The sequence below is a fragment of the Calypte anna genome, chromosome 1, assembly GCF_003957555.1.
Source record: "Calypte anna isolate BGI_N300 chromosome 1, bCalAnn1_v1.p, whole genome shotgun sequence".
In the NCBI taxonomy this organism is placed as follows: domain Eukaryota; kingdom Metazoa; phylum Chordata; class Aves; order Apodiformes; family Trochilidae; genus Calypte; species Calypte anna.
Window position 1 is genome coordinate 114335961 of NC_044244.1, and position 18497 is coordinate 114354457.

General features: G+C 44.5%; 1 protein-coding gene across 1 annotated transcript in view; it reads right to left on the minus strand.

The window, feature by feature from the left end:
* Nucleotides 1-9309: 9309 nt before the first annotated feature.
* Nucleotides 9310-18497, minus strand: part of TSPAN7 (tetraspanin 7) — a 98947-nt gene continuing 89759 nt past the window's right edge. Inside the window, exons 6-8 of the mRNA XM_030460246.1 lie at nt 16841-16924; nt 10739-10811; nt 9310-10445 (exon numbers count right to left, since the gene is read on the minus strand). Coding sequence (XP_030316106.1) covers nt 10743-10811; nt 16841-16924 — 153 coding nt within the window. The 3' untranslated portion in view covers nt 9310-10445; nt 10739-10742. The remainder of the gene's footprint in view (nt 10446-10738; nt 10812-16840; nt 16925-18497) is intronic.

Below are 18497 nucleotides of genomic sequence, written 5' to 3' on the forward strand. Positions count from 1 at the left end.
GAGCTGAGCATCTTACTCCAGTGTCCCAGGGGCAGCCTTTATTCCTGTGCATCTCCCACCCTACTGTAAAGCCTTTCTAACAGAGAAACTTAGGCACATTGCATTCACCTCAGGACTCAAATGTGACTCAGGACTTAAAAGATTTGGGATAAAATGTTAAAGAAGAGCAAAGCTGTCCATCTCTTTACTTTGTTAGCCATTGCTGTTGAATGTCTGCCATGCAGGGCTGCCCTTAGGAAGCCCGGCAAAGGCATCCAGACAGGGAGCAGAGGGAGGAGGAGGTGCTGGATGTGCCCCCCCACTGCAGTGACATCCTGGGAAGGATGGTGACTACCCTGCAGGCTGCCAGGGGCTGAAGCTCCTGGCCCAGGTGCTGGTGCAGGGCAGCTTGTATGTAGTAGCCGTCCAGATTTACATGTTCTTTGTCTACATGGTATGGATTCCTTAAGTGCGTTATTAATGGGAGTTGTGCAGGGCAGGTAATTTATAGGGGGAGTTTGTGAGCATCTCCATCTTCTATAAGTGCACCTTTGTACCAGTCAAAACTTCTACTGAACCCAAATTTCATCATCCCATTGCAACTCCCTTGAAAGGCCACTGGCACAGCTTGGTTTTCAGCTTGTAGCTGCATTTATGCTTTAGACCCTGACCTCTCCTAGTTGTAACTATTAGCAGGTAGTGTTTCTTGGCTCTGTGGCTGTGATGGCATTAAAGGATGGTTCCCTTTCTAAGCTTCAACAATTCCTACAAAAATTACCTGTCCTAGTGTTGCAAGAAAATGAATGATGAAAAATAAAGACTCTGGTCTGCTATATGAATCCACAGCAGATCTAGCTCTTGGTTCTGTAGCAAGATAATAGCAAGTCTTCATCCGCTTAATTTGTTGAAAAAGCAGAAATCAGCTAAAAAAGTGCAGCTCTCTAAAAACTGAAAATTGCAAATACAAATACATTAATTTAAAATATACCAAAAATGTAATTCTCAAGGCCAGGTAATTTAGATATGGCAGTTAAGTGATTATTAATTATGTTTCAAAGCTAGTTATGGCTGGCTGAACATTTGAAAACTTCTAAATTGGAAAAAAAAAATTCCCACTTGTAAAACTTTCCCCAGAGGTTTACCAACTCTGTTAGCAAAAAGGAGGGAACAGAATTCTAGCCAATATGAAAATGAGGGGCCTTTTCTTTCGCTTTACACTGAAGTAATGATGCAGTATGTAAATCTGTGTCCCCTGCCAGGTTCTCTTCAGGAGCATCCCCTTCACGCCCACTCTCCACATCCCAGGCAGCTCTGCCTTCAGGCCAGCAGCTGAGCAGTCTTGCTTCACCATCTCATAAAAAGCTGGCTCTAGAAGCAGCAAGAGAGCTGATCTAGGGATTGCAGCCCTGATAAGGGTCCCTCAGAGGTCCATTACAGTTCCATGTTAAAAATATATTTTCCCCCATGTACTCCTATTTTTCTTGAACTTATGCAATATATCAAAACAAATGTGTGCTCGAAGAAGCACACAGCTGCGAAATTAGGCATCCGTAGCCTATGAAGTGCCAAAAATCGAGACTGCCTAAAGCAACTGTAACACAGCCTTGTTGTTCATTGCATTGATCCCAGCAGACTCCCCACTGCCTAATTCCGTTCTTCCCATTTTCAGTCCGTTTGTTGGTGTCCTCACACCTCCATCCTTTGCTCTGTGGCCTGACTGTATTTCCTTGACACATCTAGAGGGACATCGCTCTAACACCGGCGCTGTCGCCTCGGGGCAGTGCTGCAATGCAAGTTAAGCCGTCATTACCTTTGCTTCATATCTGGGTGTTTTATCTCGCTGCACGCGGCACGGAGCTGTGGCCACCACGGAGACCTTTGGAAGAGCCGGCTATTAAAGTTCACATTGGCTACAGGACCGGCTGGCAGACCCACCTCCGGCACTCAGACCTTGTCCCCCGGGACGCAGCCCCATCTCCCGGCAGTCCCCGTCCCTTCCCGGTGATGGATGATGCTCCCCGGGAGAGTGCTCGGAGGGCTGAAAAGGAGGGGAGGCTGGAGGCATCTTTTTGCTTTGGGGTGGGAATAGGCTTTGCAATAAGTAAGTTTTGAGGTGGTAGGGGAGAAGTGGGCAAGGAAGATCTTATCTACAGCATGTAAAGTTGCTGCCTTCCTTAATTAGACTGCCCATTACCTGCTGTCTTTCTTTTCACCGAGGAGAAAAAAAAAAAAAAAAAAAGGGGGGGGGGAGGGGGACGGGACTGGTTCCCCCAGCATCATCCTTTGCCCGTTCTTCGTAATTTAGCAGACCAGCTTGGAGGGCAGGATTCAGCTTTTCACTTGAATCCTCAGGTCTGTAAATGTGACTGGGAAGCTGTTAAAGCCTGGATGCAGGAAACGATGTGAGCAATCTCCCAGTCAGCAACAGCAGCCTGGGTCTCCACCAGAGCCAGGCTTAGCAGAGGCCACCCGGGACATGTGGATCAGAGGGGAATGTTGCCCCAGGGAATGGCAAAGATGCTTCCAGGGCAGGAGAAAAGAAATTGTTTCATCTGCATAGTCTGTGCAAGCTTTTCTCTGACACCAAGCACCTGCCTGCTCAGTGCTTTACCACTCTGAGGAGAGCCAAGCAGCCGTGGTGACCATGGATGGGCTGTCAGAGCAGGAGAGCCACTGAACTGAGAAGTCCACGGGATTTTATCATCTGCACAAATGCAAATCTCACTGAAAATGCCAACAATCAAATAGGAGCATTGGGGAAGGGATGTTGTCACCTGGTGCTCATTCCCTGTGGTGCCAATGGGTTAAGCAGTGAAGGGGGGACAGCAGGGACATGCAGCCCTCTGCCACTTGGCTGCCAAACACCTCCCAGACAGCAAAATCACCACATCCAGACAAGTCCTGTTCCACCCTGTCAAGTTCTAGGGACACATTCAGCACAAGGTGGTAGCCACCACTAGCACATCTCCACTGCCTTCCTAAGCTTTGCACCTGGGGACCAGTGAGGCACTGGTCTTTTTGTATGCTTTACTTCATCTCCTTAATGAGTAAGCAGTCAAGTCTATTGCACTAATCCAAGAAAATTATTGAAGGCCTCTCATTTTGAAGCAACCAGCTCCAGTATTCACCCGAGTAGAATTGCCTCCTGTTTGTGACCATCCTGCTGCCTGCATTGACAAACAATGTTGTTTTAGAACAGCATTCATCTGAAGTGGATTATTATTGGGTTGACTACCCCTTGGGGTGTAATGAAAAGCATTCATTAATTCTCAGGGCAGGAGGGCTAATTACTTTTTTATAAAAAACTGTGCTAATTGCCAATAACTTTTTTATTGAATGGGTCTCACAGAGATGATTCTGATTGGCTTTTTGATTTTCCTTTCACATTGTAGCACTTAAAATGCATAGTCCAAACAAGCAGGGAGCATCTTAGGTTTTCTGGGGAAGCACTGGGAGGAAATCCCACCACTACACATGGTGGACTATGCCAGTCTAGGCTTAGTTCAGTGCTTAAGCTGGCCAGGGTTTTCTGAGTCTCACACCTTGGTGCTGCCTCATGCTTTTCTACACAGCAGGCAAAGACCTGTTTTCCATATTCCTCTTAGGCACAGCATTGATTTTGGCAGAGGGAGTGCACAGGGCTCAGGATGGATCCCCTACAAGTACCGGGACTGCATGAAGGCAAACAGAGTAGCACACACCAGTAACCCACGGGCTCAATGCACCAGTTCCTCTATTTGGGAGGACTCAGTCATCTGACATTTGGGTCACACCAAACTCCAGGATGAAGAAAATTCTGGGCAATTTTCTGTTTGCTTTTAATTATGAATAACCCCAGGGCTAAAGATGCCAAATAATCAACATAAGCCCCAATCAGTTCTTTTGAGTGACCAATAACGTACAAACATGATGTTAAAGGTAAATCCACAGAAGCAATGTAAGCCCATGGAGGCAGAGTGCATCCACTGCCAGTGTCCTGCAAAGCCTCAGGTAGTGCCTGATTCTGACCCTGAATTTCATTGTATGTGCACCATAGTAGTTTCCAGCAGATCCCCACAAAAAGCTGCTCCCACCATCAGCCAGGCATAAGGAGTGCCCTAGCAGGCAGCAGTCCCACAGACTACTCTGCTGCTGGCCTGAGATGCCAAGCCTGCCTATGTTGGAGCTGGAGATTGCTTCATCACTGTGATCAACAGATGATCAGTCTGAAATACTTTCCATTTCAAACTATTTTGACTGCAAAAGAAAATTGAGTTTATATATTTTTTCTCTCTTGTTTCTCCTCCTGTCCTACCCCAGGAGTACTGCTACTGGGCATCAGCCATCTTTCACATCATGCTTTTGATTCTCTGCTCAAGAAGATAAAAGCACACAAACCATTGCTTCCATGCAAGCCAGAAAGCTGTCCTTGCTTCCCCTCTGGAAGTAACTGCAATTTGAAAAATACTAATTTTATTTTTTGTTTTTACTTGGGTGAATGATATCAATTTTCAGAACAAACAGGGCTTTCAAAAATTACTTTTCAATTCTGAGTGCCCTAAGAGGTTTTGAAAGGGCTGCATTCTCAGAAAGTAGGTTGCCCAGAACTTTCTGAAAGCTAGAACATTTTGGAAATACCTCCAGGGGATTGCCTGAAAGCTTGTTTCTGAAAGTCTTGGCCAAGATATTGTGTTATATGAGTATGGTGAGTAAAAAAATAGATTTTTGGTGATTTAGTAGTTGCATTGGGAATGTACATCACATGAGGAGCTACACCACTGTATGAGAACCAGGCACGTTATGTATGTGTATGTGTATACACACCACGGTTATTGATTACATGGAAAGACTGCAATCTAAAATAAGTACTAGGTTTCATCCATAGCTCCATCAGACACCAAAAATAGCCACACTGCAGCTATTGTGGAGCAGAGCAGATTACAGACCTTGAGGAGCTGCTGCCTCAGCATGGCTTGCCTGTCATGAGTTTGCAGATACCAAGTATCTCCAGTCACACCAGACAAAAAAGGAGACATCCTTTGAATAAAACATTTCCTGGATGCAACAGGAACAGGTGACAATCATAGAATCACAGAATCATAGAACGAGTAGGGTTGGAAGACATCTTAAAGATCACCCAGTTCCAACCCCCCTGCATGGGCAGGGACACCTCCCACTAGACCAGGTTGCCCAAGGTCCCATCCAACCTGAATGGACCGAACACTTCCAGGGAGGAGGCAGCCACAACATCCTTGGGCAACCTGTTCCAGCATCTCACCACACTCAAATTAAAGAATTTCTTCCTAATCTCTAACCTAAATCTCCCCTCTTCAAAGTTTAAGCCATTTTCCCTTGTCCTTTTGCTACACACCCATGTAAAAAGCCCTACCCTTTCTTGTAGGCCCCCCTTCAGATATTGGCAAGTTGCTATAGTGTCACCTCAGAGCCTCCTCTTCTCCACGCTGGGCAGCAATAGTTTTTTTTTTCTTCAAAAATAGGCTAAGCTGGTAAAAGAAGCTTGCAGAAATTTTACTAGATTTTGCAGGTTTGGAGGACAAAACACTTTTTACTTAAAACTCAGAAGTGTCATTTGTATTTTGAATCATAAAGTTCTCTAGTTTTATTACACAGGTCCATACTGAAGCAGCCCTGTCAGAAGCCTGACATCCCAATCAATCCTGCTCCTCCAGTGGGATGCCAAGTATTTTATGCATGAAGCTTGGTTGGCAGCAAATTAATTCACTATTCCTGTCTTAAATGGAACTGAGCCATTAGAGTCAAGGGGAAGAGCCACACAAGACAAAACAATTTAGCCCCTGCATCAGGTCCTCTGAGAAGCAACAGGCTGAAGCCTTGTAAGCAGTCCTGCAAAGCTCGTCTCCTCCTCAGCAATGCTGACCCCTTAAGGGGTCGAGGGTGGCAGCAGCCAGCAAGGCCCACCAGCATAGCTCCCAGAGCTGCAGTTTGGTGCTAGTGTGAATGAATGAATGGGCTGAATGATGACAAGGTCCAGTTTTCTGTGGTTGAGGCTTACCCTGCAATCCCAGGCTAGGCAGGGCCAGATGCAACCCAAGTTTTACCTGGCTGCAGCCTGCAGGTGACAGCTATGACATTCCCACCAGGAGGGGATGAGCTCCTTAGCATACTCCAGAACTCACCTCAGAAGTCCCCATACCATGCCCCAGGGGCATCTGGCTTTCCACTGAGCCTGGAGCAACAAGGGCAGCCTCCTGTCCAAAACTAAACACCTTCTCAACATGATGCTCCTCTCTGGACTCTTCTCCTAAGCAGAAGCAAGTCCTGGGAGACAGCTCAGGATGGGATGCATTTACCAACCAAGACTGCTGGTCCACCTAGCAGCCAAACCAAGCTAGCAGCTCACCAGGGCTAAAATGAGGTGGTCTCAACCCCTTTTCTTCCTCCTCCCACTTCATCATCCACTCTCTTTGGGCCCCAGCCATGCCACATTCCTCCCTCCTCTCTTGGGACTCATCCAGTTGTCCCATCACCACTTTGACTCCCAGACCTGCCCACCCTTCTTATATACCCATCTCTGGTCCAGTGAATGCGATTTTCTTACCAAGGGATGAGGCAGGCAGAGCCACCCCCTTCCACCGCTGATTCAGTTCATGCCAGGGAGTGAACCTCAGCCCCTGAGGAAAAGCCTCCAGGGTACCCCCTGAATCATGTGCCTGGCTGAATTAACCCATACTCGGCAGCTTCTTTCCACCACCTCACTTCTGCCCCCAAGGAGGGAGGCAGGGAAGCATGGGGGAACCCAGGGCAGGAGATGCCACAATACTGCAGCCTTCTCTGCCAGAGCTGCTGCTGTGTGGCCCCAGCCCAAGCCAGGGAGATTTTGCAGGGAAAGCCCTTGGTGGGTCCTTCAACAGCCTGATCCTCTCCACAGAAGCTGTGGAGAGCCCAATTAACCCACATATCCCATAGAAGCAGGAGTGCTGCTGGGCTGAGGGAAACAATTGAGCACGCACTGAAGGGCTTTGCTGAATGGATTTAATTCACTGCTTATGCCTTAAAGCTGAGCACATGCTTTACTGAATGGGGGCAGGCAAGCTGGAGCAGTTTGGGGGCCTGCTGACCTGTCACCCAACATCAGCATCCTCAAAAGAAACAGCTCTTGGCACAAACAACTCTTTCTTTCAGGAAAAATAAGGAGGGGGAAAAAGGAAAAAAAGAAAAAAGAAAGGGAAAAAAGAAAAAAAGAAATAAATTAAAAAAAAAAAAATAAGGAAAGAAAACTGAGGAGATGCTGGTGCTTTTCCACTCCGGAAGGTTGTTGGTGGCTCCTGAGGGAGGAGGTGTCAGCCTCGCCCCTTTCCCTCCTCTCCATGGGGATGGGAGACTTGCCCAGGGATGAATAGGGGAGAGAAACTGGGGCAGCTGGTGAGCCAGTTCTTTCTGCTGTGAAAAAACATCCCCCTGCAAACTTCCTGAGCCTGCAAGAGAAGGGCATCACTCCAGCATTGTGTAGCCCCAGCAACCGAGCGAGAGGCTGCAACAGCTTTTAAGCCCTTGGAAGGGACTCTAAATGTGAGTGCTGCAACTAGCACCGAGTGGCTTTGTCCCCAGCAAAGTCCATGCCAACTGCACAGCATTTATGCAGGACCTGTATTGGCTTCCTCCACATTTAAAGATGTCCTGCTCCCTTGTGGTAAATGTTTTATTGAGAGCAGACTTCAGTTTCTGGAGCGACCTCCTCTTCTCTTATTTACAAATCTCTATTTCAAATTAGTTTTGACAGGCTATGGGGGGGAGGAGGGGGCCAGGGGGAAAGGGAGGGAGATGGATGGCTTGCCTTTGTGAGTGCTTTATTTGCTCCAAGGTAAAATCGTTTGGTTGGTAGGGAAAAAAATCAATAAAATGACTTCCACACTTTCATAGGACAAATACTACAAACTTTACTGTGTACTATTTACTTACAGTGGAAGGGGAACATCTCAATCTCAGATACAGAAGACCTTGGGAAACCACATCTTCAGCTGGAAGTCAGTGCACCCCCAGCCATGACAGCATCCTGTCACAAAATGCACTTTAGACTTCCCAGCACCTTAGTGCCCCTCTCACCCAAATCTATCAAGCCTTTTTATCCCCATAGCAGGGAAAATGCAAGTGATGAAGAAAACAGCAGTTGCTCATGTTTTCAGTGAGACAAAGCAGGCCTGTGGAAGGGTGTAACAGTGTGCCTGGCCCTCAGCACAGCCAGAGCTTTGGTTCCTGGGCACCAGAGAACACAACCTGATGAAGACTGCAGATGGTGGGGTCACGCATTTCAGAGTGTGGCTGAAAAAGTGTGACAGAAGCCAAATGTGAAGCTCTAAGTTGTAACCAAATACAGAAGCAGAGGCTAAGATGCAAATAGGGGCTTTTCGTTTTGGCAGTGGACCAAATCTTTAAAATCCACTACCTGTGTTTCAGAAGCAAGATGGGATACTGATTTCCCATCCCCCTGGCAAAGCCTCCAAGATCCACCCCTCCCTGCTCAGAAAATGCTCTCTGAATAAATCCAAAGATGCCACGGGGGTTTTTATGCCATGCCGCCTCACTGTATGCCAACAGGTTCTTGCCTGTGCAAAGCTGCAAGATTTTTTTATAGTTGTGGGCCAGAGCACAGCAACCACTTCAGAACCACTCAAAGGTTCACTGGAAAGTGATGCTGAAAACTCCAGGGTTGCAGTAATTAGCACTGATGGATGGACAGATGGAGGATGGGACTCCTGCAGCTGTACAGGCTGTGCAGAATCAGGTTCTGCACAGCTCCTTCACAGCCAGAAGGACACAGAGCTTCCCTCCTCAACTCTTCTTCTCTGTCCACATTACCCACATAAGGGCTGGGTCCAAAACTTCCAGTTTTGAACTTTCATGGGCTTTCCACCAGATCTTGAACAACCACATTTCCAGCTGAGGAGGAGGTTAAGTGCCTGCCTTCCCATCGATGCAGCAAAGATGGCTATTACCCAGCCTTCTCAGCCTCAAACCCCTCTTCTCTCCATCCTCAGCAAAATCAGAGAGAAATGCGTCATGTCAAGATCAAGCACAGGGCTAAGAATGGGGTAATTAAACACCGCAGATTGTTACCAGTCATAAGGAAAATTGCAAAGCAGAGGGTATGTATTTGCCACGTGGTGAAACCAGCTGTGGAAGGTTCTTCTAGTTCTGAAACAATTCCAGCCCTTTTTTCCCCAGATGAATAACATTTTTCTGTCACAAGCAAGTTAGTTGTTAAAATATGCAAAAAGACACAACACCCCAAGCTGTACACTTGCATTTCACATTCATTCTCCCCCTTGAAAAAAATTTGTTACAACTAAAGAATGAAAAGGAAGCAGCTAGAAATCTGTAATGGTTCCATTTATTAATACGTATATCACAAATACTCACAATATCAATGCATTCTCGTTGGCATGCTAGACAGAGGCATTATTAAAAAAGTCCTATTTTTTTAAAAAGGTTTTAAACTTTTACTTTCCCCCAAAAATATTTCATATGCCTGGGTTTTTTTGTGGTTTTTTTTGTTTGTTTGCTTTTGTGTGTGTGTCTCTGTTTTTATTTTTATTTGATTCAACAATGTACTTGGTGGCTGCAATCTCAATGCAAAAAGAAAGAAAAATAAAGAACAGGAAAAGAGTATGAAGGCCGCAGTACAGCACAGTTCAATTAGTTCATAACTACCTAATAAAAATAAAGGAAGCAAAATTCCTGCCTTCACAGTAAGCAACAACACAGCTTAATAACAGTATTACACAGGATCAGGTTCAGAGGCAAAATGCACTAGACAAAGCCTACCGGGATACGCACTAGGCATACAACACTGAGTAAGAACCAAAGATGTAGAAGAACATCAGGAATAACGGTTCCCTTCAAGCACAACATTTTAACATCATTTTCAAGTATCTTTATGTTATGTTACTGATTCCTTTGTTTTTTAAGGGAAGGGGGGCAGGCGCCGGGAAGGGGGAAAGGATGAAAACCTTAGTAAAGCAACAAACGAAACAAGAAATTAAGAGAAACCCAAAAGAATATATATTTCATATACCAGTTTATATGAACGTGTGCAACACTTATTAACCATGGTGAAAGGCTAATTGTGCCCTCCAGTCACTACATGCACAGCCCGATCAACGCTGTTAATGAGTTACTTTTGTTAACTTACAATGCAACTACTGTGTGACCAAGAACATACATACGGTGCCGTCCTAGGCCGAGCTGTGGGAATGGGGGGGTCGGGGTCCGGAGGACCTGGCTGCTCTCGGTGGCACCGTGGTACTTCACAGAATGGTACACTACGCATGGGACAGAGGTCGGGAGGTGGGGTGCGAGTGTGCGCGCGCACGTGCTTGCTCGTGGGGGTGTGGGTGTGCGTGCGTGCGTGCGAGAGACAGTGTGTGCTATAACATTCGTTTCAGTCTTTCTCCAGTTCTGCAGCTCCTGATCTTCAGACAGGCTCTGGACTTCGCACTCCTGAAAGACTGAAGAGAGGGGAGGGGGATTAAAAAAACCCCAGAGAAGTGGGTTCCCTCTCATTTCAAGAAAACTTAAATGACAAAACATTCAACAGTACATTTCCTGCCTTTTCTTTTTCTTCCCCCCCTCATCCCCCTCCCCACCCCTGGCTGAATATTGGGGTGAAAATCCTAAAGCAAATAATATCTTGGGAAAATGTGATTCTCAACGAACACGCTGAGCATCTACAACTTGCCCACTATCTTCAGGAGAAGCAGCACAGCGACAACAGCAAATGGAAAGGGTAGGGAAAGCTCACCTTGTTACACCATCTCGTACTGGTTAGCAGTAATAAACCGGGACAGACAGCATGCCAGCAGCATCCCAATCAACTGTTACAAAAGAGAGTAAAACGTAAGAAGTTAAGATAAATAAATGCAGAGCAAAAGAGAGGCCACGATGACCAAAGATTTAATGTGCTGGGGTTATTACGCACAACATATTTATGCCCTGTCTAAGGACTGCTCTAATCAGAAGAGCAGCATTAAATTCTCCCATCTGTCTTCATTGCATCTTCCTCTTGACTGTTCCCAGAGCATATTTATTTGATAGACAGCATGTCTTTTTGCTACTTTTCAAGCCAGCTGTCATTAGCTGGACAAGTCAGACGTGGGCTGTGTAAGCTGGTGGGGGTACCAGCACACTGCCAGCTGCAGGTCACTCACAAGCTCCACCTGGGTTCCTCATCACCACCCAGAGATGGTGGCCCCTTTAACTTTGCTATCAGAGTGCTGGGGAAAACCTTCCTATTGCCCCCCAGTGGTTCTGCTTTCCTTACAAATGATGCGGCACCGGAAAAATGAGCGTTATAAATCTGGAAATAAATAAAAATAAAGTCTTTCACTATTCCCTTGGCTGTCACTCAGATTATTGAAAACAGATCCCTGGCTTCTACTCGTCAATAAGCACTCAGTCATTTCAGCGTTTTGCCTATTGCAGTTTGTTAGCATTTCCTGCATATGCCAACAGCGTTAATATACTGTAAATAATTCAACCTTGCTTTGCTCATTTGAACTGGTCAATTAATTAACCCATGAGCATATCCAGATTGTTACAGCTCACCCCTGGCTGCAAGGGTGAGGCAAAAGAGCTCTCATTGCCTGCCCTTTCCCCCATCCTGTCAGCGCTCCCTGTTAACCCAATCATCATCAAAACACACATCTCCTCAACCAGGTGACTGCTTGATTTAGGCTGGCATCAGCCCAGAGCAAGACCAAGCCAGGGTACCTCAAATCTGGATAAATTGTTTTCTGCCTCTAAGATGTCACATTTCTGGTCAGGCCGTGCTTAATTTGCCAGAAATTTGCTCCCTCTTTTGTTTCAGTGTCCAGCAGGACTGTTCCAAGCATCTCAAAAGGGCAAAGAATCACCTTTAAAAGCAGGCCAACACCCCCACTACCCCACCACCCCCACCTTTGGCACCAAATACCATGGACGACACTGCCTTGCTTATCACTAGACATGGGGCATAGATAAACCCTCCTGACCAACCTCCAATAAAAACCTGAGCTTCTAGGGTTCAGGAGCTGTATTTTGGCAGGTGCCAAAAGAGATGTGGGTGCTCCTCAGGTTTTGAAAATCTCACTTGATACCAAGAAGACATTTTAGCCATCTGGTTGCCTTTTCTACTAAACTTTTCTAGATGGGTGTTCCACCAGGAAACTCAATTTTTAGCTGGAGTGCTAATGCACTCATCCAGGAGTCCACAGACTGGTTATGAGGATGCCAGTGTGTTCTAGCTTTGGATTTCTTTCCACACTTAAATACTCCCATCACCAGGAGGATGACTTTATCAATTAGGCTGTTTGGGAAGTGTTGCTGAAAACCCACCACATTCTGTGAGTTTACTGGAGAGGCTCTGACACTACCACTGCTGACATGTGCAATGTTTCTTTAGCTCAGTACCATTTTGGAGAATGAGATTTCCCTTTTGGAGAATGGTGTATATATTTTGCTGTGCTCTGCTAGGTAGAACAGAGTAAGAGCTTCTTTCCTCCTTCAGCTGTAGCAGAACTCCCCTGCTATGTTTAATTAGGAATTCCTCTGATTTACACAGGCTGTAACTCTAATAATGAGCATGTCTAAGTTCTGTAGCATTTGCAGGCATGTGACAATGTTTTGATTTACTCAAGTCACTCTCATAAGATGAATAACAAGTTATACATGAATGTATCTTTCTGATCTCTGACCCACTTATTAACTGTTGGCTCTGACCTTATTCTGGTTTCTGCATTTGTTATAGTACTATAATATTAAACTGCTAAATCTCAAAAATAATGGCATGCTTATTGAGCCTCTGCATAAACATTTTATACAGCATTTCCAGCTACTACCTGGCTATAATGAATATATATGTAGCCATATATAGTTATATTCTAGCTATAATAACAGTTTTAGAAGCAATCTGAACACACAGAACACATTTTTTCCAAGGTGCGTAAACTTTCACATTTAACCACAAGAGTACTGTCCCTCTTGTAGCCAAGAAGAGGCAATATTGTATTAAGTTGCTGAATTTTCCTCATGGTGCTCTTTCATTACAGTCCTCTGCATTTAAATAATGTTAGAGGCTCCCAGCCTGCAAACCAGAAATGAGAGGTCTCCACATCCCCCTTACTCTGCATTTTCTTGATCACTTGCAACCTCTGTTCTTCAGGCAGGGGGAAGCCCCTTATCCTATTGTGTAGCAGGTCCCCGCAGATCCTTTGAAACACAAGAGGAATTGGCATAAAAGGATCCCTGCAAAGACACTAGCTGCAAGAAGTTCCATTCATTTCCCTTCACTCACATTGTCTCTCTAATGCCCCATCTCAACTTTCATCCATTTATTATTATTATTTTTTTAATAATACCTTTTTTTTTGAGCGATAAGAAGTCAGACTTGGCTCTGCAGTTGTATTCTCTCTCACTTTTCCCCTTCCTTCTCTTTTTTCCCTAAGATTATCTTAGCCTCTGAACTATTACAGGGAAAACTGAAAGTTTGACTTGGTACCCTCTGATCCTGCCACAGGATTTTTAACTGAAAATGCTGACAAATTATTTGGCTTAGAGCACTGGAAAACCCCTATCCCTCCGGTGGGTTTTCTTTCCTAGCATTCTGCTGGTCAAAGCTCACTGCAGAGTGCAGAATTCAGTGTTTGTGTCGTTCAACTCTTCACAGCTTCTAGCAGTCGTCTCATGCTTGTCTCAGATATGACCACTGAAATCCAGCCACAGCATCTTCATTGCAATCTTATCTCCCATCACAAATATGATAACCGCCTCTTAATGCGGTTATTCTGTAGGAGTTAACCTTGACTGGAAGCTGTCCTGCATGACATTTATTACATTTTATTACACTGAAGATAAACTCAAGTGCAATTTGAATTCCTAGTTTATTTTGATTCTTGGTATCTTCACCTTTTCTCATTCTTTGAAAGCATTTCTATTAATAGAAATGTGTTGAACTAACTGGGAATTCATCAGTGGGGCAGGTAAGATAAAATTGGATTTTTATATCCATCAGGAATAATTGTTTAGTTGAATGATTTACCTTGCCATATTCTCAATATGCACATCTCCAAGCATCCAGGTTCCCTGCCTCTTTTTTAGAAAACAGCAAATTTTCCATACCACAAATCACTTATCCAAGTCAGTCTCCAGTGCCATGCTATGCCTCTGGCACAGGTCCTATCTCCGTGGGGAATCCACCATGATCAGAGGTGGAGGCAACACAATCAGTCTTACACTAGACTGAAGTCTAACCCGGGTGTGAGGGGTGACTGAGGTGTAATCCTGGACTAGGGCCAAGTCTCAGCCTCCCTACAGTCACTCAGACAGGTGTTGCAGCAGGCAAGGTGGATGCTGTCTGCACCAGAACTGTGTCACAGCAAGGCAGAGCTACTCATATATTAATGTGAACAGCAAAGAGGGCAGGTGGATGCTGCACTGTAGAGAGGGTCTGCAGCTACATGGGAACAGCTACTCAAATGACAAGAACTGTGTATGCTCAAGAACTGGTTGTGGGCATGTGGATAGTGCCTGGCTTCCAGTCCTTCAGTACAAAAGGAGCAATTTGGCCTCAACACTGTGCTGAGATTCCCCTGCTCAAGGACCCTACTGCAACCACTGCCTCTTGTGCCTCTTAAGCTAATGCCTGTGATGGGGTTTTATTTAGGTAAAACCCTTTATAATCTACGCTGCTTGCATAATCTTATTCTCTGTTGGACGCAACACAGCCATCATTTTGCTGCTCTGAAGAGCACCTGCTAAACTGAAATTATTCCAGCTGGAAGTCAGCATTGGCATCTAATTCAAAAACCAATCAAATTGTATTTTATTATTATTATTTCAAACTTGAGAAGCAAGAAGACGATGTCAGCAACAAAGCAATTTTTTAAAAAACTCTTGACTCTGATTGGGAGGTCCGTGCCAGATCTGTAAGATGTGTGATGCCATTACATCAACTTTCCCTATTTCTGGGAATCAGCACATTCCCCATGCTAGTCAACACCTAACAAATCATGGGAAGGAAAGGCCCTTGAGCATGCTTTACTGTAGAAGAGCAACATGATCTAATTTGTCTTTTATTTAGATTAAACCTATTCTCAGCGGGAACAATGAAACCTCGCCTACAGCTGGAACACTGCCTGGCATTACTGCCAGCCACTGTTAACCCAAAATCAATTTGTAAACATCGTCCCTAATTGGGTCCAGCAAAACAGATTAGACAGTAAACTATAACTGGCTGCCTTCTATTCTTCACACCCCAGGAGAGCTGCATTTTTCTCCCCTGCATCCCTTCTCCTTTTTAGGCACTCACAAACACCCCAAGCAGCTGGATTTCTGCTCAGAGTGCCAGCACCGCACCAAAACAGACTCTGGGTTTCACTGGGCACTGCAGCAGCAAGGTGCCACCACTCCCATCACTGCCTGCAGCCTGCCAGGCTGGTCTTGCCCTGTGCCAAAGGGCTACCGTGGCTGGGGCCACACTGCCCACACCTCAGCTCACAAACAACCAATGACCCAGAGAAAACATCCCAGCTGCAAACAACTTTCAGGTGAAATAAGATGATGCTTTGCCTATCCATAGGATGCACCAATTAAAGGCTTTCAGGTAGCATTGGTCCCAGGTGAGGCATTTGCACCTGCAGCAAATGAATTGTAAAATCCTACTCATCCCATTTTTCGTTGGGATAGTTCCGCACAAGGCATTTAAAAATATTTTTTATAGTCTTCTGGCTGTCTAGAAACTAAACTGCAATCAGAGCTCAGAGTCTTACAGCAGTAACTGAGTCATAATCAAAGTTGGAGATGATTATCAAGACAGCTGTGACTATTCAACAAGAACTAGAATAGCCTATTAAAGAAACACACCAAAATTCTCTCTGTTCCACACGCCAACAACTCCAGACTGGTGGTTTCACTGGTTCTGGATCCTGAAGACCTGACAGCCGTGCACATGCTCTCAGTTGCTGGCAAGATGATGAACCAATGTTTACGTCCACGTGAAACAGAATGACTGGCCAAATCATGGGCTTCTCACACCTGACTTCACCTAGGCTAGAAGAAATCAGGTGTCCAGATATGCCCAAGACAGGGCAGTCAGCTGGGCTGAGCCCAAACAGTTCCAGAGCTCCCTTGGGCTGTGCACTTCTGAGGATATTTTCCATATGGCCTGGGGACAATTACTCTGAAGAACCTGGAAACCATTGTAACTGCTGAGCAAACTGGATCTCTGAGAGATGTAACTACACCACTGAGTAGCCAAGCACAGGCTGACCACTGGGGCAGCAGGGGCAAGAGGACCCCACAGTCCACACATTAATTCACTTGCCCATCCTGGACAACAGCACTGGCAAGTCCCTTGTTTCCAGTGCAGCACAGCTTAAGCCTACAAGTAGCTTGCTAACTGAATTAATGAGTTTTAACAAGTCAAATAATTTCTCCTAGCACCTCAGTTTTTCCAGCCACTGGATAAACATAAGTCTTTCAAAACATAAATTCATATTTTCAGTGTTGCTTGAATGAAAAAATATGAGTGCTTAAAAGATAGAAGCCTATCCAAACAATGGATAAGCTATTTGTCTTCTTAGCTGTTTATGCTCAATTGAAGCCAATGTTTTATTGGGTTAACCTCCATTTGACCCAGTGGAGGGGCAAGTTGTTTTCCTTGAGCTAGTCATTAGCTCAGCCGTAACTGATATTCCCAGGGAGAAACTTCATTTAAGTTGAAAAAAAGAAAATCAATGAACAGATGACCTCAGGACTAATGAGCATGCTGAGTTCAGTCCCTTTTCATAATCCTTCCTTCCTTCAAGTCTGGGTAAAGAAAAAGAGATAGGGGAAATAAAGGGGGCAAAGGAAACATTTATGCACTTGCCTGTGAGAATGCAATCCCAAAAGCCACTCCAGCTATGATTCCCATATTTGTCTCCATAAAACTGGTCACCAAGTCATAACAGCCCTGGAATACAAACATAATCATTCCTTATATCGACCTTCCCTGCCAAGAAGGCATGCAAACAAATTTCTCATTTAAAATGGACTTGGGCTAGACAATATTTTTGCTGTAATTTCCAACAGTGTCACCTTTTTATTTAATAACAATTCTGAATGAATGATAGAAAGTGGTGGCAAACCCAGTTATTTTAAAAAATAAATCTATTTCAGTACATTAAAAAGGTAAAAGGGATGTTGCACTCATTTTTATAGGTCTTATTAAAGAAAGTCTGTTCACATTGTTAGAAAAAACATTAATATAGCTTTGACCTGAAAGTAAACAAGCAAAAATATAAGGTAATGTCATAACACAAAACTAGTGTCAAAAACCAATAAATGACGATGATTTCCTAATACTCCATATATTTAACACAAAGATGCTTCAGGCACCTAAGCCTTCTGCTTGCCCTCACAGAACACCAGGCAAGGTACTGAGTACTGTATAATTTTAAACCATCTAATAAAGTTATCAAGGGGTTTGCATGAAGTTTTGAAACTTGTTTGCTCTTGAATATAAAATTCCCTGTCCTGCACCCCAAACTCCATTTTGTCTCTAGCTCAGACCCTGAATCCCTCAGCTGACTTGCTTTCTTGTGCCTCAATTCACAGCCTACACTGTGGCCAGAAGATTCATAAACATTTCTGCTTTTTTCTTACATAGGCTTTTTTGAGATACCCCCTTCAGTGTGATCATTTTCTCTCTTCACCTACTCTGCTTCCCAAAACAGCATTTGAAATAAGCTTTCCCAGTTTGTGGTGTCTAAATGGATCTAAACAAACGGTGCAAAACTTGAAGAAAATAAAAAGTTCCCATCTTTTTTTTTTTCATTACTAACCTATCTGCCCACCAAATCCACTTCTCGGCCCCTTTTGTTATGCTTCCTTCCTAAAATGAACAACAGCACTCAGTGCAAAGCCAGTCCAGAGGCATTTTATTTACTAACTTTATCCAACTTACCAGAAATTGGAAAAAGCCCAGAAATAACAGTTAATTCCCTTTCCCAGTTTGGACTTCCAGCCCATAAGAGAGAACTTGACCTCCATCCACACTCCCTTCACTTCTGCAAACACATCAGGAACTCTTTATACAACTTTAGAGCATTGGATGTTTGTTAAAAAATAACAGCTAGAAGGAAAGGATGGTTTCTTCAACCTCTTTTATAATAGCAGAGGACATTTTATTTAATACTGAGAGTAATGAAGTGGTAAACTTGTTGGTTGCTGAGGACCAGCATAGCTATAATTCAGTTCTGAACTGTTTATGTGTACCTATTAATCCTTAATTACATCTTACAACTGTGTACAGTATGTCAGATTCAAGCTTGCTTATTTAACACATCAAGCAACTATAGTTGTGTGTATCTTACACATTATGAAATGAGATTAGATTTCTCAAGCAGTGTTTTAATTCTGTCTGACATGGCTTAATGTTCTCCCAGCTCCTCTGAAATCTGTTCTGTTCAACAACCTTCAAGTGATGCAACATCCAACAGCAATGGTAATTTGAGGGAGACAGAAGATCTTGTTAAAGAAACATG